Source organism: Brachycentrus maculatus, unplaced genomic scaffold, assembly GCF_059751285.1.
Source record: "Brachycentrus maculatus isolate JH-2025_06_01 unplaced genomic scaffold, ASM5975128v1 h1tg000017l, whole genome shotgun sequence".
Lineage (NCBI taxonomy): Eukaryota > Metazoa > Arthropoda > Insecta > Trichoptera > Brachycentridae > Brachycentrus > Brachycentrus maculatus.
This window is the reverse complement of record NW_028280771.1, coordinates 656176-679941: the sequence shown is the minus strand read 5'-3', so window position 1 is coordinate 679941 and position 23766 is coordinate 656176. Positions and strand designations below refer to the sequence as shown.

General features: G+C 35.6%; 1 protein-coding gene across 1 annotated transcript in view; it reads right to left on the bottom strand.

Annotated features, from left to right (window-relative positions):
* Positions 1-18666, bottom strand: part of kibra (WW and C2 domain containing protein kibra) — a 124956-nt gene extending 106290 nt beyond the window's left edge. Inside the window, exon 1 of the mRNA XM_088266334.1 lies at positions 18316-18666. Coding sequence (XP_088122460.1) covers positions 18316-18443 — 128 coding nt within the window. The 5' untranslated portion in view covers positions 18444-18666. The remainder of the gene's footprint in view (positions 1-18315) is intronic.
* Positions 18667-23766: the final 5100 nt, after the last annotated feature.

Genomic DNA, 23766 nt, shown 5'->3' with positions numbered 1-23766 from the left:
AGCGGTTAAATATTAAGTTTTAAATATGCAGCTTTTACTGGGATATAGTACATTTTCTGGGCATTCCGAAAACATGCACAACCGAAAATTGACGATTTTTGATATACGACGTTGTTGAAAGGAGTGAGCGACATATGCCACGCACATAATCAATAAATATTGTCAATTTGAAATAACTACGATACCCTAAACGTGGGGCCAAACGCCATCAGACCTGGTATTTTATGGCCCCGCGTTTGGGGCAGTACTAGAGGTTAAATGAATAGAAAATAAATTCGACCGCGATACACCTAAAATTATCTGAACAAAAAAACCGAATGTTCGAAAATAACACGCTTTCTCTATGTTGCTTTTTTTACATGTGGTCGATGCTCAAAGTTCGTATGAATTAATCATGATCTACGGGTATTAAGAATACTGTTCGCGTAACGAAATCGCGTTGCAACTGGCTCGCAAGCCAACATAGCGAGCTGATTGCAGGCTGTTTGCAAATTCATCTCCCGTACTCAATCGATAGAGAATTGTCCCATTAATGATACGGCGAAGACGTTCTGAATGAGAAATGACGAAGAAACGTCTAACGAAGAAATAAAACATACCAAACGCATAGGGTCAATCGCACTATAAAACGAAATATTCGTCCAAGGCAAAATTATAATTTTTTTCTCTCGATAACACAACCTTCCTTTTTCAAGTTTCAAGTCGAAAAATATTGACTATACTTATGGAAAAATTAAACTTAGAACATTTGCAGGACTGTATACAAAAATTATACTAAGTACATTTGTAGGACTATATAGAAAAATTATACTAAGTACATTTGCAGGACTATATGGGAAAATTATACTGAGTACATTTATAGGCCGCTTCCGTAGTGTAATGGCCAGCACGCTCGGCTACCGTTCTGGAGGTTCCGGGTTCGATTCCCAGGGGGGTCAAATAAATATAAGTGATTTTTTCACTCTAATATTTATTCCATATTACTCTGGACTGGTACCTGAAGTGGAGGGCTGACCACCTTTCCTTCATGTGTTAACGATCAAGATAACACTGCGTTTGTATGATGCAGTGCCCTATGCACCATTGGGGTGCGGATAAGGGTTTGAATGACATTTGTAGGATTATATAGAAAAATTATACTTAGTACATTTGTAGGACTATATAGAAAAAATATACTAAGTACATTTTAGGATAAAAAAAATAGATTTTGATTTCCAAAAAAAAAAAATATTCATAACATGGTGGCTAATCGGCTGTCCAAACTTAAAACACAGTAAGGGACATTTTTTTTGTAGTACGTTTTTTTGCATTTTTGGACTAAGTAGAATCTACTTAGTCCAAAATGCGTACTACAAAAAAATGTTCCTTACTGTGTTTTGAATTTGGACAGCCGTAATGTTGCAGGGTCAGAGTCCTCAGAAAATTACAACTCCAAACTCTCACAAAAGAAAAAATGCTCCATTTAATTCATGCAATTACATATGTATATAGCGACTGGATCATACACATTTGCAAGAAGCTGATTTTTAATTTTACATTATTTAAATATTAATACATATATAAATATGACGATGCATTATACGATATATCCAGACAATTAACATTGAATAATTACGTGTGACGCAACACAAACGAGTGTAATTATTATGGCCAAGATAACTACGAGTAGAAAAGAGTTATTAAATATTTAAAGTAATGATTACAGCATTCTTCGTTGTAGATTGTAGGATTCACATAGGAATGGCCGCCTAGCCATTCCATAATTCCTGCCTCTAATTAATTACATATTATGAATAGTGAATACAAACGCTGAGAAGCGGCAATTAAAATTCCAGGCAATTCTTTCAACCGTGGCGCGTAGCGGGCTGGGCGGGTGTGCGTCCTTCTGCGACCTCTGATCTCCTGGTAGGAATGTGGAATCGACTTCTAATCCGGCAGAGGATTTGTCGACATTGGAATAATCTCAGCAGCACAACCGTGGCGCGTAGTGGGCTGGGCGGGTGTGCGTCCTTCTGCGACCTCTGATCTCCTGGTAGGAATGTGGAATCGACTTCCAATCCGGCAGAGGATTTGTCGACATTGGAATAATCTCAACAGCAAACAAAGTATTTGAAGAAACACTATCGCATTGAAAAGATAACAAAGAACGAGAAAGAATAACGAAGAATAACAAAGACGAAATAAGTCTGTAATAAAAAATTAAAAAATACAAAAAAGTGCGGGAATCCGTGAATTGTTAAAGGGAAATACGCAAACACAGAATTCATTCCACCTGAGATCGCTGGAGAGGTCACATATCTGTTCACGTCCGATTTTTTTTAAAGAATGTATATTGTTTTTTTTTTGTTTTTTTAGAATATACAATATTAAAAAAAAAAAAATTTAACTCCTTACATTTCAATAACTCTTTTTTTTCAAAACCATATAATTATTTCGAAGAAAAACTATTTTTTTTAATGTAAAAACGGTGTATTAAGAAAAAAAATCAATTACATTTACTTTGTGTAATAATACCACTTAAAAACACTACTTCATGACTGCCGGTTTTCGGTACAAAATCAGTAAATCTGACGTAAAATTAGTCAAACCTAAATTTCTGCGTAGATTTAGGGGTGCGTGCGTCAAAATGTATTGCCCGGCCCTGGCTACTCGTATAGTGACGATCTAGGTAGATCCCAGATGTGGATAGCGACAGAGGCGAAGTACATAGCTTCTTCGGGCGAACAGTAGCAGGGGCGGAATAATTAATGAACTCGATCTAAGATAGGAGATAAAGAACTGTTCAGACTATCCGATCCATTGTACAACAGAAAAAAACCGTAATGTATGTGTAATCTTGTAAAGTAGTGGTATTCGTGGATAGATGATTCTACCGTGGAAACCCGCCATTCGTCCGGGAGACTCCGAGCCGAACTATGAGTTGTGCGAATATCGAATATTTTCCATGGATACATATTAAGTTTAAATAATCTGTTCCAGAAACACAGATTATCTATCGTTAAGGCTGAGATCTCAAACCTTGATATTCAGAACGCAAACATTCTACCACAATTTGATACCTATTTTTAATAATGAGCCGCTTAGGCTCACAGAAATAGTATAAAACGAACTATTTTTGTAAATAATAAAAAAAAAAACAAATATTTATCTTTAAAAAAGTATATGTTTATATTTCGGAACTCTTTACTCTTCAAAACCATATAATGTATTTACATTGAAAAAAAAGCTTACTATTTCAATACAAAAACGCTGTTTTCATAAAATCAACTACGTCAAATGGTATCCGGGTTTAGAGAAAATTACGTTGCAATTAAACGCACATTGGGGCCTTAAACATCGCTTGTTGTATGTAAACCATGCGTAAAATTAAATGCTATTTTGTCATCAGGCTCTGTGGGATGGATAGATCGCGAGGAATTCGCTGGGAGCAAATATGGTGCGGTATGTAACATACAAAAAAAGTAAAGTGAAATTAATTCATAAAATGTTGTACGGATAGAGAGGCGGACGAATAGTGGATCAGGCTAGGTATCTATAAAGTAGTGGTACTCGTACACATAGTTGGCTCCATAAGGGAATTCTCACATTTGCATTTTTCTCAGGGAAAAGCAGTCGGACGGGTCGCCCCCCGAACCCCCCCCCCCCCTCTCCCTCCCTAAGCCTCGATCCGTCCGCGGGCTGTGCCACCCGCCATCATCCACTCACTAAAATGGTATCCACTTTGCGATTAATCATCGCAAAGAAGTGGATACCGACAGTACCGACGGGATACTGCGGTTTTAGCTTAGTACATATCGCTCATTTGGTGGATCGCTCAATGGCGTAATTACACTTTTATAAATATTACAGGAGATGCCATTCAGACGTTGTAGTAAGAGAAATAGCGCCATTTTACTTAATTCTACAACGACACTCGCGCCATCTCGCAGCATTTAACCAACAAAATCTATTCTGTCGATGTTTCTCCCAGATGTAAATAGTATTTCCGCACATTTTGACACATTTAACTTGTTTATAAAAAATGTAATTACGCCATTTTTGCACCAAATGAGCGATACTGCGGGCTAATGACGAGAGGATTATCTACACCGATATGTAGTTGGTACATTTGATTGAGACGAACTTGTTCCAAGCAGGCAAGCGCATGAAGTAGAAAGAAAAATAAACAACTATATGGATGTTGCTTCATTATATAGTGCTATTTAGAATAATTTATTCCTCTGTTTATCTTTTTAGAATATTAGCAACGAGAGTCTTCGAGATAGAATGAGAAACGCCAGGATCAGGGAAATATGCGAGATCGAAGATGTCGTTAGGTGGGAAAGGCAACGAAGGAGACAATGGCATGCGTATGTGAGAATGGAACCATCCAGACTCCCCCACATCGCACTGTACGGCCAACCCCATGGTAGACGACTTCCGGGCAGATCACCGAAGTGATTGGTCGATAGCTGGGAATCGACATCGCATGAGGCTAATCCCTCTTAAAAACAGGCCACAAGGCCTCCACCAAGAAGAAGAAGAAGAATATTAGTAACGTCACTGAAATTTTGAGAATGTGATGAATTGATTTCATATCGGATGGCAAAGGCCTTTCACGATTAAAAAATGTACAAAAAGATCATTTGTAAATAAAATTATAATATCATTAATCGATTCGGCAGTCACTTTGTGGTAAAATCTATCCATTTTTAATGAATGTTTTACTCAGTAAATACCACTATTTCTTAAAATCTACTGTGACACGTGTTTGAAAATGATGCGGAATGCATGGAAACACGTGTCACAGTTGATTTTAAGAAATAGTGGTATTTACCAAGTAAAACATTAATAAAATAAAAATATATAATAAATCATTGATAACATGAGGAAACGAAGACTTTGGTAATGGGTGACGTCACCAGCCTGGAGAATGTCACCGCGTCACATCCGCAGGAAGAGAGGCGGGAGACAGGTGACACGAAATGGCTCGCTACACTTCCCGGCCCGACAAGCGCCGGTTCGGTGATCGGGCCCCTCCCCCCCTCCCAGCCTCCCCCCTGCAACAGTCCATGGCAGCGGATCCGACCGCGCCGCATTCTTGGGGCCTGGCTCTACTATCTAGCGACAAGCGCTGTCCTAGGCAAGCCACTCACCTACCGAGCCGTGCATCTAATCATTTTTAAAGTCACTCACGGTAACACCAAACCAAATTTTCTAAATGAAAATTTACTAAGAGTACATAATGAATGCACGTGGAGCCGATACATATAACTTCTTAGCATTATGTTACCTGCACCAGGTCCAGTATTCGCAGCCGGACGCCTAATAATTTATATTATTGCGAGTAAGGCCTTACGGCACAGCAACACCCAACCGATTTTTAATTGAAAATTACTACTATTTAGCGACTAGCGCTGTCCTAGGCAAGCCACTCACCTACCGAGCCCTGCATCTAATCATTTTTAAAGTCACTCACAGCACACCGAAACGATTTTCTAAATGAAAATTTACTGACACGAGCACATAATAAAATACACGCGGAGCCGATACGTACAACTTCTTTGCATTACGTTACCTATGTACACGCAAATTTATCATCTGCCTGAAGAATTTAAAAAAAAATAACTACAAATAAATGTAAAACAAATTAGTGAAAAATGTTGTTACATTTAATAGATTTATATTATCCACTGACACTTCGTGATGGAATTGCATTTTTAATTTATTATTAGATTAAAACCAATATTTTTAGCTTTTCCACTTTTTTATTTGACCGGCGACCGGGTTTCGTCGTTACCGACATCATCAGACTGGTGATGATGATCCAGTCTGATGATGTCGGTAACGACGAAACCCGGTCGCCGGTCAAATAAAAAAGTGGAAAAGCTAAAAATATTGGTTTTAATCTAATAATAAAAGTTGTTACATTTTCTTATTTCTATACCATTCATCATACTTACCTTGCTTCATGTTTTATATGTCTTTTTCTATACTTTTTCTTAGTTCAAATTTTACATTATTATGTTGAAAATGTTTTAGTTATGTAGTTTTACTATAATAAGTTCCATGTTTACTCCTTAAACAACCCCTTTTTTGGTCATATTTACTTTTTATGTACTATAATTTATTCGCCTAAAATTTAGATATGATTAAGTATTGTTATTTTTTTATTTTTCGTTTTACGAATACGAAATTTCAGATCGAAATCGGGTAAAAATGGCAATAATTTATAGACGAAATCTTTAAAAAATAAAATGTCACGATAGTACATGTCAAAAAATTAAATGCATGAAAAAATACTGTATTACGTCTGTAATTAAGTAAAATAAATAAATATTGACTTTAAGTCCCTCTCCAAGCACAAGAGCTTAGTCTCTTTTCCCAGCGTAACTACTATAATATTTTTACAAGTAAATATGTGTAGCTTATGAATTAAATTGTGATATATTTTGTAACTATATTAAACAACAACAAAAAAACATGGAACTTGCCTTCACCGTCATGTATGCCAGGTCATTGCAAAATCAACACCTATCCCACATAAATACGGTGAAAATAAATTAGCGCCGTGCTCTTGTGCAAAATTGCGACATGCGGATTTAAAAGAAAAAAAAGTACATACATATTTGATCAATCAATTCCTGTAAATTAGTGGCAGACTAACTACCAAAGAATGCCAAGACGTGGTACGATAGACGAGAGAAAAAAAACAAACGGCAATAGGTAAAAAAGTCCGTCGATTCGCCAGGTAAAAAATCGACAGGGTGAAGGCGGTGTGTATTTTTTTATTAAGTGCATCTATTTTGCCGTTTCCGCGGTGTATAGTCTCGAACGTGTATAGTGTACGTACACCGTACAGTTTAGTAAATAAACAATGGGAGCAAAATGCAAGACGCCTTGAAAGTTCACCGAGACAACCACACGTACAGAAACACATGTAGATAATATTTTGTATCTGTGGATGTGTTTTTTAATACGCGTTTTATCATAATATATCCACCCGCGTCACAAGAGGAAAACCATCAAATTTTGTTACGAGGACTCGTGTCTCGATGTTGAGCATTGATGGCCGCTTCTGAATCAAGGAGACTGGCGTAAGGTTGAGTTCACATACAACACGTGTTTGTAGTGCCAAATTAGTGCATAACCCTCCCTTCCCGGTGTTGTATACCTTGTACACATTGCTTCTAATAACCATAATATCTCTATAAATATAATTTCAATTTGTTTAAATTAATATATACATTAAAATAAAATACATATTTGCAAGAACTATTGTTAAAGGTGTAGAAGAATCCCGCTTCGGAAAACTCCTTCAGGCACATAGAACAAATCAATATCCAATGAGATATTGTTCAACATAGCGGTAGCTCTTCCTACAGGCATAACCATCGGCAGGTTGGTCCTGTGTATAGGAATGTGAAACAATCTATGCCGACGCTGTCTTAGGTAACTATCGGGAACATGCAGACCAATGTTCCGTTTAATTTCAGGATTATCGATCATACCGCGCAACAATCGATAAAAATGTGTAATCGAATACACATTCATTCTAGTCTCTAAACTATTGTAGCCAAGCATACCCTGGAGAAACTCGGTCGGGTAGAGCCAAGGATACTAGCCGTACTCTCTCATGTAGAAATACTTCTTTCTCAGAAACTTCTTTTGTATAAATAATAAATACAAGGCTACGATTTTAGGTATTCCTCCACAAGATATTTACGCATTGATTTAAAAAATAATATTATCGGGTAAATCGGACGTATTTTGTGAATATCGGAAACAAATTCGCGAGAAGGAGAGTGAATGCTGGGAACAGAGTGAATGGTGCACTAAAATCAGTTTTAGCAAATAAAAATCTATCAGCGGAAGCTAAACTGGCAGTACACAATGGAGTTCTGGTTCCAACCCTTATGTATGGAAGCGAAGCATGGAGTTGGCAAAAGAAGGATGAAAGCAGACTGAATGCAGTCGAAATGCGATCCCTCAGACGAATGTGTGGCAAAACGATGTTTGATAGATGTTCGAATGATGAAATAAGGAAAGAATGTAAGGCTGAGATAAGCATTATCGATAAAATTAAGAAAGGTGTGTTGAGATGGTTTGGACATGTGGAGCGTATGAGTGAAGAAAGAACGGTTAAACAAATTTATGGAGCGAATGTAGTTGGAAAAAGAAGCAGAGGACGAGCGAGGAAAACTTGGCACAATCAGGTATGTCAAATACTTGAAAGCGGCCGGGTCAGGAGTCGTAATAATCGTCGGGTATGTATGAGGAGATGCATGAATGTAAAAGAGGCAAAGAATGTTTGCAAAGACAGAGTGGTGTGGCGTTCGATTCTCTCTGCCTACCCCCGCGGGGAAGCGGCGTGATGGTTAGTTAGTTAGTTAGTTAATTCGCGTATAAACAGCGCGTGAAGAGTGTACGGGAACCGCGAAACTAAATTCATAATTATCAGCCTTTTCTCGTGTATCGACGATTGCAATACAGACTATGATCGAATTCCCTATCCCCGCTCGTACAGATAGGTTTCCATAGGTGAACAGGTGTTCGTGATTGTATTAGCACCAACACACGCGCACGAAATACGCCCGCATTCCGAGCCGCACCAACACACGCGCGCGTCTATTTGTGCTTACGACGAAATCTACCAAAAGGTGGCCATAGACAAATTCTACTTACATTTCGAGTGTGTCCAAATACTTGTTAATAAATTATCTGGTCAAATTATAAGATTAAATTATTAAATTCTACAAAGACTATTTGTTAGATGTTAATTCCCTAAGTTCGTGTAAATTTAAAAATTTGCTTAGATTATTTATAAAAGAGACAGATTTAAGTTCCTTTTTCATTTAGCAAATGATCGCTAGCTTTTTACTTTTTTACTTTGTCATCTTTTTTATGTTTAAGTTTCAATTAAAAAAAAAAAAATTGCTCACTGAGAGTCAAGTATTTTTTTTTTGTATTTAAATTAAGTTTTTTGTATTTTGTATTAACTAATTATACTTAGAAACCTATACCCTTATGCCCTGTACTATGACTATTTATTTTGTATACCCACACACAGGCCATGCCTTTGTGGGATCTTTTTTTGTATTCATTTTTATTTTTTATAAATACTTTTTTGTTTTTGAATTTATGTAATGCAAAAGAATTTTAAATAAAGAAAAAAAATAAAAAATTAAAATTATATTTTCTAGCGTTTCTCGAGTATGTGCATATAATCCAGAATTCGGACCTTGTATGTATGTATGTACAAATTAAAGAGTTTCCGCTTAATAAAAGCTTTCCTCATAGTCTCTAGTGAACTCTCGCACACCGTGTTTCGAGATTGATTCATATATCTAGAAGTTTCAAGAATTTGAATAGTGCGGTTGTCAATCATGGATAGAATCGGCGAATGTTACACGCGTGAAAAGTGGTCACTTAAACCAGCCTATGACGGTCGTAATCCCCGTAAACGCCCAGACTTCCATATTCTTCTTCATCTATGTTGAGATGCAAAAAATACCTTTTTTAATTAAGAACATATCGCGTGTGTACTGGTAAAAAACGTTAACTCGAAAATATGTAATTTTGACTTAATGATGCATATTATAAAGTTTTCAACGTTCTATAAACTGGCAAAATACACTAAGTATTTTTTTTTTTAAATATATTTATTAGTTGCCATAGAAAATTTTCCGTGTGTATTATGTGCTAGGATTTATAGCATATTTAGTTTATATGTATTAAAAATGATAGTAGATGTATATATCGCTCACTTCTTTGAAGAACGCCATAAATCAAAAGTAGTCAATTTTCAGTTGTGCATGTTTTCGGAATGCCCAGAAAATGTACTATAACCCAGCAAAAGAAGCATATTTTTAACTTAATATTTACCCGCTACAGGGCAGAAAGTGTTTTTTTTTTTAATTTTGAAGAAAAGGTATTGTTTAATTATTTTTTTATATAAACTAAATCTTTTTTCACTGCAGAAAAAACCGTCAGGTTTTACAAAAAAAGATCTGTTGCACAGTATAAAGTTCAATAAGTGGCTTGATTTTTATTTTTAAAACATTGTATTATATTTTTAAACTTTAAAAACGTTCTCCTGAAAAATCAAGTTTTTTTATTTATGACGTTCTTGAAAGGAGTGAGCGATATTTCACAATAAATTAATATATTTGATCCCTAAAATAATACAAAAGACTCTTCATCCATGTTGAGATGTCGAAAAAAATCCTTTTTTTTTTCATCTATGTTGAGATGCCAAAAAAATTCCTTCATTTCTCGAGCGAGCCTCGTGTAACATCGTGGCAATGTATGACGGACGATAGGCATGGGACTTCGCGAATAGGCGCCGATAAAGATCGGATAGGAGAAACTATTGAATTATTCAAATTGGCCGAGCGGGTTCACGTTTCCCAGAAAGCGTCCGTCGCTCGGTTCATACGGACATTTACATATTTTTTTCCTCAGCCGGGGTACTTCAGTTCACGGTCATTCGCTTCTGCTGTCACCCGTCGTCCGTTGTCGGGAATAGAAAACAGACAATTCGGCCATTTGACAACTGGACATGGCGTATGACTGGATTTAGATTCATCGCGCTCTTTTTTCCTTATCGTCTAGTGCAGAGGTAGGCAGGAACGGCTCTTCGCCCTCGTAACGAACTCGGACAAAACTACAATTTTGCGTTATCTTAAGCAACCTTATAACTTAAATAGACCCGCCGAATTGCCTCTATCTGCGAAAACAGTGAAGACAGAATTTCCAAAATGTCTTTGAATGTAACAGAACAGCGAGTTGAAGAAATTAAGCTATTGTAGTTTCCGCAATATTGATTGCAACTTACAATTCGACTCATCTCACTTGACAAACTGCTGATAAAACTAGTCTAGTACAAAAAAACCTTGTGTACATTTTAGTAGCTTTGAAACAGGAAAAGACCAATACTACAGACTGCCTTTTATGGAGACGGTAATTGAAATAAACAAAAAATAAATAAACACCTAATTCAACTAGACAAATGGACATGTAAGTAGGTATAGTTGTTTTATTTTTTTGCCATCTCAACATAGATGAAGAATAATATGGAAGTCTGGGCATTTACGGGGCATAAGACCGTCATAAGGCTGGTTTAAGTGGTCACTTTACACACGTGTATCATTCACCAATTCTACCCATTATTGACAACCACACTACTTAAATTCTTCTATATATATATATATATATGAACCAATCTTGAATCACTAGAACTTCACTAGAGACATGTATTGGTGAGATGAAAAGAAGTTTTTTACTAAGCAGGAGCTCTTTTATTAGTATATGAGGTCCGAATCCTGGATTATAATCACATACATGAGAAACGCCAGAAAATATCATTTTCATTTTTATTATTTTCCAATTCTACCCATGATTGACGACCACACTACTCACTCCGGTGTTATTCATAGTGCTATGCAGAGTAATGGATCCTTATTCTGCGTAGAGTTTTGAAGTCTAGACTTTTCGATGTGCGAGATATTGCAGCAGGCCGAGCGGTGGCAGCGATGGGTGCCAACTTTCGATTTCCGACGGGGGCATTTTGGAAAATCCGTCGCGCTGACGTACAGCGTCGCCGAGGCGCGGAATGCGGTCCGCGTAATTATTTACGCACACGGCAAGTTATTTGTTTTGTTCTCGGCGGGCAAAAAAGGCGCAACACGCACCGCAGATGTCAAGGACGGCCGGGAGGTGACGCGCTCGAACATCCGAGTGCCGGTGCAGCGGGAAGGGGAGAAGCGACGAGAGAAGACAATCGAAAGGGCGTATTAGCAGCCATGAATGAAACACGGGTCAAGAGAATAATTATAAATGAAACACGGGAAAACAACCATGAACGAAATACGGGACGAGAAAAAAACAAATACGAAACACGGGACAAGAAAACAATCATAAATGAAACACGGGATAAACAAACAAGCATATACGAAACACGGGACAAGAAAAAACGACCAGGAAAGAACGTGGAATCTGTCACTCTAACGTTACGAGTTACGAGCTGCGTACTACGATTTCCATCCAAATATGAACTGGGGTCATGTTGGTACCCCGCTTCGGATTACGTGTATTTTTTTTAATAATCAGTACGGGAAAGGATAAGAAGAAAAAAAAAGAAAAACAATCCAAGGAGTTCAGAAGCTACTACGGACAAGAAAAAAAAAAACAAGATAAAAAAATCAAAGGTTACATGAATAAAAAGGTTGTTTTTCCAAGGAAAACAAATCGATGAATCGCATAATCCGAAGTACAAAAAATACTACAGATATAAATTATCAGATTATAAACAAATACTATTAAAAAGTGCCCAGAGAATGAGTAATTTTTACGACTTATAAGTGTTTTTTTTGTCTGAAATTATCATAAACAATAAATAATTTAAAATATGCACATTCCTTAGATTCGCATAATGAACTATGGGCGAATTGTAATATCGATTTATCATCAGAAACGATAAATCATAATTGAATACCTTTTCAGTAGACAAGATAACATAGGAATGTGTATATTTGAGCAGATATAGCGTGTTTTAAGATAATAATAACAACTGTGACTTGTCGATGTAACTTTCTTCATTGCTTACAATAAATAATAGAATTTTTATAACGCTAGAATCAGATTATTTTTCACATCTCGACATGGATGAAGAAGAATATGAAAGTCTGGACGTTTACAGAGCTTACGACAATTTACACACGTGTGTAACATTCACCAATCCTACCCATGATTGACAACCACACTACTCAAACTCTTGAAACTTCTAGATATATTGATCAAACTCGAAACACAGCGTGCGAGAGTTCACTAGAGACATCTATGGTGGGATGAGGAGAGCTTTTATTAAGCAGAATCTATTTTTACTTGTCCTGGCTTATATTCACATACTTGAGAAGCGCTAGAAAACATCATTTTATTTTTTATTTAAGCTTATAATTTGACCAGTTAATTTATTAACAACATTTTGAGTGTGTTCAAATATTTGTTCACTAATCTGGATTATCTCCAATGAGGAGTTATTTTTTTACATTAATAATAACAACTATAATTGGATACAAAATAATTTGTGAACAAGTATTTGGACACACTCAAAATGTTGATCAATATTATCCAGGCAAGATCGAACGAAAAAATACATTAATTTCCAATTGAAATTTCGTCTTTCTTATGTTGATAAACTGGGATTCGACATAATACAGACTCGACATCTCGCAGTGGATTTTTCTTCATTAAATTCCCAATTATTAATTTAAACAAAAAATCAACGAATAAATTATCTTTTTACAAACCCTAAAAAAAACTTTGAATAAAAAATGCAACGGATATCCGGTATTTATCGATTGATGGCAAATAAAAATAATGGCGCATTATCACAAAAGACCACCTCGCAGCGTTAGCAAACCCAAGTAACCATTACACTAAACATTTTTTTAAATACAAATACACTGCGGAACTTCTAGAAAATTTGGTGATGGACTTACAGCCTTGTATTATTTAGATTGGCAGTGACAGGTATATTGAAAGCTTTTAAATGTAAATTCATAGTAAAATCGGGATACAATTTTGTGTTGTTTCACATTTTCAATAAATTTCGCAACTTGTTAAAAAAAAATTGCTTAGCAAGAGCAGATCTGTCAGGAAGCCTAGATGCTTCTGTATCAGATCTGGGCATGCGGTGGGACAGCTTTCAATACAAATAAAACATAACTATGTATGATTTGTAAAAATTAACTGCAGGCGTGAATAAATTATTACTATCATCATTAGAATCCTAACTGTTCATCAAACCTCATTCATACCTTAGTTAATCCTTTACCTCCTTCCCTAAACTCCCTTTTGTTCTTTGCCTTCCTTATTATCATCAATTTGTAATTTTCATAAATAGTTCATACAATTTGAAGCTGCTTGATTAATACAGCAGAAATTTGTAATTTATGATTTTTTATGTTCAAGCACTATCTACCCTCTGATTGCAAACAGCTACGTATATATGAGGTAACAAACGTTTTTATCAATATCACTAGTCTGTATTTGGTTGGATGGAAGATATTGATTTTTAGCAATAACCCCGCCAATGTACATATTTATTTCTGTACATGAAGTTGAAATAAATAAATAAATAAACATAATTATGAAGATTTTTACATTATTATTCAAATTGTACAATGATATACGTACGTGGTTTCTTCATTGACTTATAACGATAAAAAATAATATTATTGAATTGAATTTCTCCCATAAAACGAGAGGAAATGAATCATAATACTAAAAATTACTGTTGAGTATAAATATATTATTTTTATAAAAGCGTCATTCAGAAAATATGCAGACAGCCTTTTCATAATAGCTAATGCTGTAAACGATATTATACAAAACGTCACCTTGTAACTAGCTTGTATGTAGTAATTCGTTTTATTATTATTATTATTGTTGTTATATACTGCAAGTATGTAATATCATAATATAAGTTATTGACAATGTTATCCAAATATAACACATTTAATGATGAAGTGATGTAGCAATGATAACAGACACGTTATTCGAATCTCTACTGCGAAATTTGATCTGAAACCGGCATTAACGATTACATGTATGTATGTATATTTATATATTATATATATATATATATATATATATATATATATATATATATATATATATATATATATATATATATATATATATAATAATAATAATAATATAAAAAGAACAAATATATATCGTTAGACAGGTAGGAGGCTAGACACTACACTACATAGTTGTTATTTTATTATATAAAAAGCAGCTTCCCAAAGAAATGTCGGTATAAAACTTATATATGTATATATATATATATATATATATATATATATATATATATATATATATATATATATATATATATATATATATATATATAAATGTGTGTGTGTGTGGGTTGTGTGTTTAAACTATTAATTTAGTGACAGACGACTGGTAAACACGTACTACATAATATATTACTAGTTAGTGACCTTGTCACTAACTCGAATTATAACGTCGCGAGTGCGACAGGTATTTCGATACATCACGGTCGCGTTTTCCCGAAACCAGTGCGAAATTTGTCTGGAAAACGGGGATAGAACGATCGCACAGAGCCTCGACAATTAGGGGCTATTTATATCGCGTGTCGTGCGATGGATGGCTAAATAAATCACATATGCACAATGTACACAGTTCGAAATTCCGAGCGGCGCACAGTGCGTTATTTTGGCAATCTAGGGGTACTTTATTATTAAGCTTAAAATATACCGGTTTTATTAGTTTTTTGGATACTATCCCTTATTAAATACACGATTGATTGAACATTTTTATTCATCTTATGGTATTTGTAGAAAAAATATAATACATTGGGTAAAACACATACCATGCACCATGTTTGTATTTACACTTATATGTTTTGGCAGATATTAATCCAAGATAACTAAACTATATCTGTAGATACATAGTAACATTCGTCAGGCGTACTGCGCGATTAAAAACGTGAAAATTATCAAAAGTATATATTAAAAATAGCAACTGGTTACATGACACTTAAGTTTGGTTTATTGGAAATGAATGTAGGAGACATTTAACAATAAATCACTATTCCGTAAACAAAGCCTGGCAAGTGCGGGGTGTAGGGAAGAAAGTGCACTTGACTTTTTCGGAGAAGGGCGTCGTCGCGTGGACGAATGTTCAGTTAACTACCAACTAACTAACCATCACGCCGCTTCCCCGCAGGGGTAGGCAGAGAGAATCGAACGCCACACCACTCTGTCTTTGCAAACATTCTTCGCCTCTTCTACATTCATGCATCTCAACATACATACCCGACGATTATTACGACTCCTGACCCGGCCGCTTTCAAGTATTTGGCATACCTGATTATGCCAGGTTTTCCATGTTAAGTTATCTAGAGTTAATTATATTTTATATCCCTATTGGGGGAAAATGTGTTATTTGCAAAATATAGGACATCGAAAAAAATGATAAAAAACCGCTAGATTGCTAAAATAACGCACTGTGCGGCGGTGGGTATGGCGCGATGGTCGCTACTGCAAACAAATGTGTTATTACCAAAGAGTTAATAGTGAACGTACAGGATTGACTCACGCGAAACCGACCATTAGACAAACATTGACATTCCTCGGTTCGTGAAATTGTTCGATGAGTCAATTGCACCATCTATTGGGCAATATCCGAGCGGTCGCTGGCGCTGTGCGACTGCCTGCGGAATGCGACGAGGCATTTCTTCATATCGCTCACTCCTTTCAAGAACGTCATAAATCAAAAATCGTCAATTTTCAGTTGTGCATATTTTCAGAATGCCCAGAAAATGTACTATACCCCAGCAAAGGAGGCATATTTTTAACTTAATAATATTTACCCGCTACAGGGCAGAAAGTGTTGTTTTTACATTTTGAAGAAAAGGTATTGTTTAATTATTTTTTTAAATGTACTAAAAATTTTTCAAATGGAGAAAAACCTTCAGGTTTTACCCAAAAGATCTGTTGCACAGTAAAAAGTTCAATAAGTGGTTTGATATTTATTTTTAATACATTGTATTTTATTTTTAAACTTTAAAAACGTTCTCCTGAAAAATCAAGTTTTTTTATTTATGACGTTCTTGAAAGGAGTGAGCGATATGCCAATGCAGCCGGCAGTTTTCTCCAAAATATCTTACAACATTTTGAGCGAGTGTTTTTGCCTAGAATTTTCACTCATGAATTACATGAAATTATAGTAACTTTAAACATAAAGAGTAAATACACGCATAGGCTATGAAACTTATAAAGTTGAAGACCACAGTCACTTGGACGTAAGGTAATTTTAAAAAAAAATACAATATTTTGAGTGTCTCCAAATACTTGTTCACAGATCGCTAAAAACAGAAAAACCTTCAGGTAAAACCTGAAGGTTTTTTCTCCATTTGAGAAATATTTAGTATATTTAAAAAAATAATTAAACAATACATTTTCTTCGAAATGCAAAAACAACACTTTCTGCCCTGTAGCGGGTAAATGTAAAGTTAAAAATATGCTTCTTTTGCTGGGATATAGTACATTTTCTAGGCATTACGAAAACATGCATAACTGAAAATTGACGATTTTTGATTAATGACGTTCTTGAAAGGAGTGAGCGAAATCTGGATTATCTTCATTTATTTTTTGACAATATTTTTGTCCCACAAAAAATGTTTAAAAAATTTCATCCGAACGTAAAAAACGTATCCCTGTAATGTCACCGTCGTCCATCTGTCATTGTTTTTCAATTTTAGTATTTCTTACAGTAATCGCGCGTGTTTGACATTTACGAAGAGGAAAACGATATTTTTTAACTAATATTGTTAGGGTATCGAAAAGAAGGACCAAATTGGTAATTTACAAAAGCCAACTGTCAAAATTGAAGTTTCGAAAACGAACATTCAATTTTCTACTATTATTGTTAGAAATTTAATTAAACAAAACGAATTGGGTTGCGTTTGTATCTATTTATAATTACGAGGACCTTGAGCGCCTACTATTATGATTTTAAATGTTGCAGTGTTACATTGGCCGTTAATTACATAAACACATGATCAGCCTTACGCTTCTAATGACAGTAAAAACATGCGTCAGGAATTGAATCTGAGACTTTTATTTTTATAATACTTAGGGTTACAAATGTAATCTTGTAAAAATCTGACATTGAGTGCATACTAGCGCAAGTTGGCTATGCATACTAAAATAAGTAGAATCGAATTTCAATGATAACGTTTATTTTACGACGGCATTAGCAATCGTCCGTGAGCCTGACTGAACCCGTTATTGCAACTCTTGGCTTCCATATTACATTTACACATCTTCTAAATAACTAATAGATTTTTATCAGTTACATGTTTTTTACTAAATAATATCATTATTCCAAAAATAATTTACTGTAGGACAATAAATATGTAGTACAAATTAGTGGTTATATGATTGCAATACAGTATAAGTTAGTGACAGGGCGATGTTTTGTACAAAAATATTTTGTACAAAAGTATTTGAATAAAGAATGTTGTGTGAAATCGGCGGCCCTAAGTCGCGTGCCTTCAGAGCGAGGGCAGCACCTCCGCGAGAAGTTTCGGTTTGTTTTCCGAGTTTAGACATAAACAATACAATCGCAAGTTAGGATATGACAGGACGAGCGGGCCCAGGGGGGCCCGGGCGCGTCGGAGCCCCGCCAGAGCCCCCGGGACGAGGACAACAACCGATAAACACACAAAACATCTCAGGAATGCGGAGTTTTGACGTGGGGCTCCGCGGGGTGAACACTCTCGCGCACTGAACCTACCTGTCTCTCGGGTCGATCCACGTCGTTTTCCTGCTGTTGTGGTCGATAAAATACAGTTTTCCATCGTAGTCCCTCGCGAATTCCCAACCATCGGGTAAGGGTATTTCACCATTTCTTCTCCTTGGCATATTTCACTAATTAAATCCATTCAAAACGAATAGGAACTGGCACACGCGAAACTAGCTACACGGCCATGTTGAATAGCTCATTATAGTGCGTGACGTCACGGCGCTCGGCCAATCGGCGACGGGGCCGGCGGAGGAATGCGCGAGTTGAAAGTAGTCCGCGGCGTACAGGACCGGAGCGCGCGAGCGTGTATCGGCGACTGCCGTAAGTAGGTACCGGGCGCTCGACCGGCCGACTCTCCCACCGCCATTATCAAGCTCGGGCAAGATAATCACGCAAATAAAATACTCTCTTTACGACCATTATTGTCACCATCATTCTGCATATCTAGAACGCTACTACCGTGTTTGCGTTCGCGTTCGGTGCAGCGCGGAGCCGCGCCGCTGCCACCGCTTTATGCGAAAACATTTACGTTCACCCCGAGGGCTTTAGGATCAGCGATTCGCAGCCTTCAAATTGATTACCTTCTTCCTAATCTAAATAACGAGCAACCTTCGTCCCGATCGGACCCCCTGCGGCCCGTTATTTTTCTCGATAATCGTAACAACATTTACCTTCCTTTTAATCGGCGTATAAGCCTCCAATCTCTCGTTTCAATATTCTTCCCAACTCCATGCACCAAAATGCCTTGTTAACTAATTCCTTGTTTACCTTTCTGATCATCGTCTATCGTTTCCTTCTTTCCAGGAGATAATACTTTCCACTTCTCGACATTATGCATTATTCTTCAGCAAGCTGCCGGAATCTGCTGTAGATTAATCTAGCTCTTTAGGTTTTACGTGGAGTGAAAATTGTTATAAAATATTTCGGGATAATCTGCGTTTTACTTTAGCGAATAAATTGTAACAAAATGATGGACCTTATAGAGTGAGTTTACATGAAAAAGCATAATTTGGGTGAAATACAAAAAATGGTCAAAACAAGCTGTAGCTAATTTATTTCTTACTTCCTTCAAATCGAAAATTCATTACATTTCCTGAAGCCTGATTATAAACACTATAATTTTAAAGTATTTCGAAAAATAATTCAATTAAAAAAAACACGCAAAATTGAAAAAAGCTAAGCCATAAAATGGAAAATTAAAAAGTAATTTAGTTCAAATATCAACTATATTATTTATCTTTTTTAAGATGCAATTAAAAATATCGTTTTAGAATAAAATAATAATATAATGTCCGCCTCCGTAGTGTAATGGTCAGCACGTTCGGCTACCATTCTGTAGGTCCCGGGTTCTATTCCCAGGGGGGGAGTCAAATAAATATGAGTGATTTTTTCGCTCTAATATTTATTCAATATTACCCTGGACTGGTACCTGAAGCGGAGGGCTAATCACCTTTCCTTCATGTGTTAACGATCAAGATAACACTGCGTTTATATGAGGCAGTGCTCTATGCGCCATTGGGGTGCGGATAAGGGTTCGAAGAAAGAAGATAACAAAAATGAGTGAAAATTAATTGGCTTAATATGGACTAAATGGTTTTGGAAGCTGCGTTGTGGTCCAAAATCATAATAATTATTAATATATGTAACAACAAAAATAATAACAATTATGTATATTTTATTTATTGTTTCGGCATTAACTTTGTGGTAAAACATGTTACAATAATTAAAGAAAACACTTCGCTCACTCCTTTCAAGAACGTCATAAATCAAAATACTTGATTTTTCAGGAGAACGTTTTTAAAGTTTAAGAATATAATACAATGTATTAAAAATAAGTATCAAGCCACTTATTGAACTTTTTACTGCGCAGCAGATATTTTTAGGTAAAACCTGAAGGTTTTTTCTCCATTTGAGAAATATTTAGAATATTTAAAAAAATAATTAAACAATACCTTTTCTTCAAAATGCAAAAACAACACTTTCTGCCCTGTAGCGGGTAAATATTAAGTTAAAAATATGCCTCTTTTGCTGGGATATAGTACCTTTTCTGGGCATTCTGAAAACATGCACAACTGAAAATTGTCGATTTTTGATTTATGACGTTCTTGAAAGTAGTGAGCGACTTGTTTTATACCACTTGAGTTTTATTAAAGACTACATGTTTCAGAAGTTAAACTTCCATCATTCAGGTCTGTATAATAACTTGTTAGTTATTATACAGACCTGAATGATGGAAGTTTAACTTCTGAAACATGTAGTCTTTAATAAAACTTAAGTGGTATAAAACAAGTGTTTTCTTTAATTATTGTATTACGTATTTTACTGAATACGTCCAGTAGGATTATAATAGTCTGGAAATCTCGTTTAATACTTTAAAGATTCAATATATTACCATAATACATTTGTCAGCATCTTCAATCTTTCTTAATTATGCGAATAAAATTCCCAGCGAACTTTCAGTTCACGATATTAATTCTCCACCCACAGTTTTTCCTCTCTATATTTTCTGAGCTCCTGTACTGCTGTGTCCATTAACCTTTTACAAACAGTGACCTGAAAGGAAACGAACTCTGAAAAATGTTATCAGCAGTCAAAATATTATTATGTTTACTTGAGTACACGAGGTATCACAGCGTATGTCATTTCTAGGATCATTCGTCAGTCGAAAGTTTTCCTTTCATATATTAGGCAGAGATGGGACATGGAACATGATATTTTTTGAAAAAAAAAACGGAATTGACACACATTGCACTTGATTCGAAAAGGAACGTCTTTTGTTTGGTTTTTATATTTATTTATTCATAATATACAATGTAACATTTATGAAATTGGAAATATCGAAAAATCTTCAATGTTTTTATGAAATATTTTTTTTTACATCAAAAGTGCTAGATATCGAATTTGACGAATATAAGGGCTGACGACAAGTGCGTTTCGCCCTACATGCCGTGGATGCTCTCATTATTTTTGGAACTACATATGTACATCTGAATATATCATGATCGTTTAGAAGTTTAGACTCAATGAGGCCACTCCACAATCCCCTTTCCATAAATATATATATAATATGTAATGCAGAAATCCAAGACACTTGCTATATCCGTAACAAAAAAATCTCCAGTTCCAATTCTTTTGTGTATCACCAACTCCGAAAAAAATATATTATCGGTCGTACATAGTAAAAAAAAGATGTAGAAAACAAATGTTTACAATGATCCACCATATATGCAACCTGTCCATTTTGATATATGCACCTACACATCGAGAATTTTTCTACGCATGCACTATGTGTCATGTGACGTCTTTTAGGCCTATAGGTCCCGGTTTTTGAGAACGCATCCATATTGCAAAAACGACAGTAATAACACTGTTCGTAAAGTTCATAATAGCTAATCGATGACAAAGAATCACAAAACGTGTGAGTTTGTGGTCCCTCATTACTCATTTGGGGTGAAATACTTTTTTATGAGCATCCCTTCTTAAAACAGCCATCGCACGCTCCTAGTTGACGAATGTACAGTTCCTACTGAGTTTAGGAAGTGCGTACAAGTCGATTGACGAACGAATGAAGATCTGACGCACGCTAAGTCGCTACCATCCAACCCGTCACTCCATACTCCATAATTGCGAGCCTTCGCGTCGAGAGGCGAACTCATTTGAATAATTTTCTGATCTCGATGTACCTATTCACATATAATTATAATATAATACGTATTGAAATTCCTTTCTGACACAGGTAGGCAACAAAATAAATAGATAAATAAAATTGTCGCCAACACTTCGGAGCCTCTCGTAAAATTCACGTTTTGCGTTTTGCTCAGTAAAACATGAATAAAATTTAATTCCTAAGTGCCTGACCAGGACTGGATTAGGTATGCTTATATTCCCAATATTATTGATATTTAAAGCATTTACTTTGTGGTTAAAGCATGTCAACCGGTTTCGAGGCGTACCCATCTCTTCAGTCAATCCAGTCAGGACAATCACTACCACAGCATGTAAACAATACTATGGTGACGGGTATTATTATTTGCATGCTGTTGTAGTGATTGTCCTGACGAAGAGACGGGTACGTCTCGCAACTGGTAGATATAAAAATCTCGGTGAGTGGTTATATACTAATATTACTAACATTTTTGTAAAAAAAATATAAAAGTAGTTAGGTATGTTTGTTTGCTTGATGCTAATGGAAGTATGAAAGGTCCCATCATAAAAATTTTGGTTGGTCCAACAATTGGGATTCCAGGACTGAGATTCCAAACGGAAGTCAACATTTACGAAGCGTAGATGTTATTCGCCAAAATATTTTTTTATATACCTAACTTCCTCACAAAACTGAAGGACAACCGATTGCAAAATGTCAAAGACGGTTTGAAATAATAGCCTAAAAGTAAAGTCAAAGTTATCTGCACAACATAGTTAACACGTATGCAACCCTGAGTTCCCTGATCATTTTAAAGGTCCCTTAAGGTAACGTTTTTACTATTTTTTTATTAATTTTATGTAGTTGCTTTATATTAAAATAAATCCTTAGCGAACATGAATATACCTTTCTACCTATAATGCAGTTTTGTTTTTTAATTTATAGCCTATACCAGATAAAATTTGCATTTTATTTTTCAGCTCATTTTTTTCTGAGCCCTACCCCTTATCCGCCCCCAATGGTGCATAGGGCATCGGCTCGGATCAACGCATTGTTAACTTGATATTTAATAATGTGAAGGCAAGGTGATAGGTCCTGGGCTCCACGATCTAATACAAGTATATGACAATGGAATATATTTGATGGGATACGTGAAGGGGTTCAGAGTAAAGGACGTACTACTGTATTGAAAAATAAATAGAGGGATATTAGGTGGGCAACGTACAATAGTAGCAATGGCTAGTCTAATAGGGTTTTGCATCCTGATTGTGCATATTCCTGTAAGTAATGTGATTATCAACCACGGGTAAATTGTGAATGTTGCAGAGTGTATAAAATTATCACTTCTACCAGTCAATGACAGGTGATAAACCCTGTAAATTCCGAGACATTTTTCTTCTTACCTCAATAGATTTATTCATGGATATCAATAAAACTCTTGATAATTCGAAGCGGACCAAATCCAGCTTTGTGAAAAAAATGAGATTCTGAAAATATTTAAAACATTTGCATTTATTAAATTTAAAGTCACTACAAATTTAAGCATTTCGCTCTAAATGAATCCTTTCATAATAGTAATTATATACATATAGGATTATGTTAAATATAAAACACGAAATGTAAGTATGTATGTATGTATACCTCTAGTTACGTAGCAGATACACCTAAATCCAAAAAAGTAAACCTGTACGTATCAGATATATTTTTTATTACAAACATTTCAAAGAATGTCTTTTCCTCAATGCTGACCTGGCGATCCTGTAAGTATATTTTTTACTTATCCGCGTGCGATTAACATA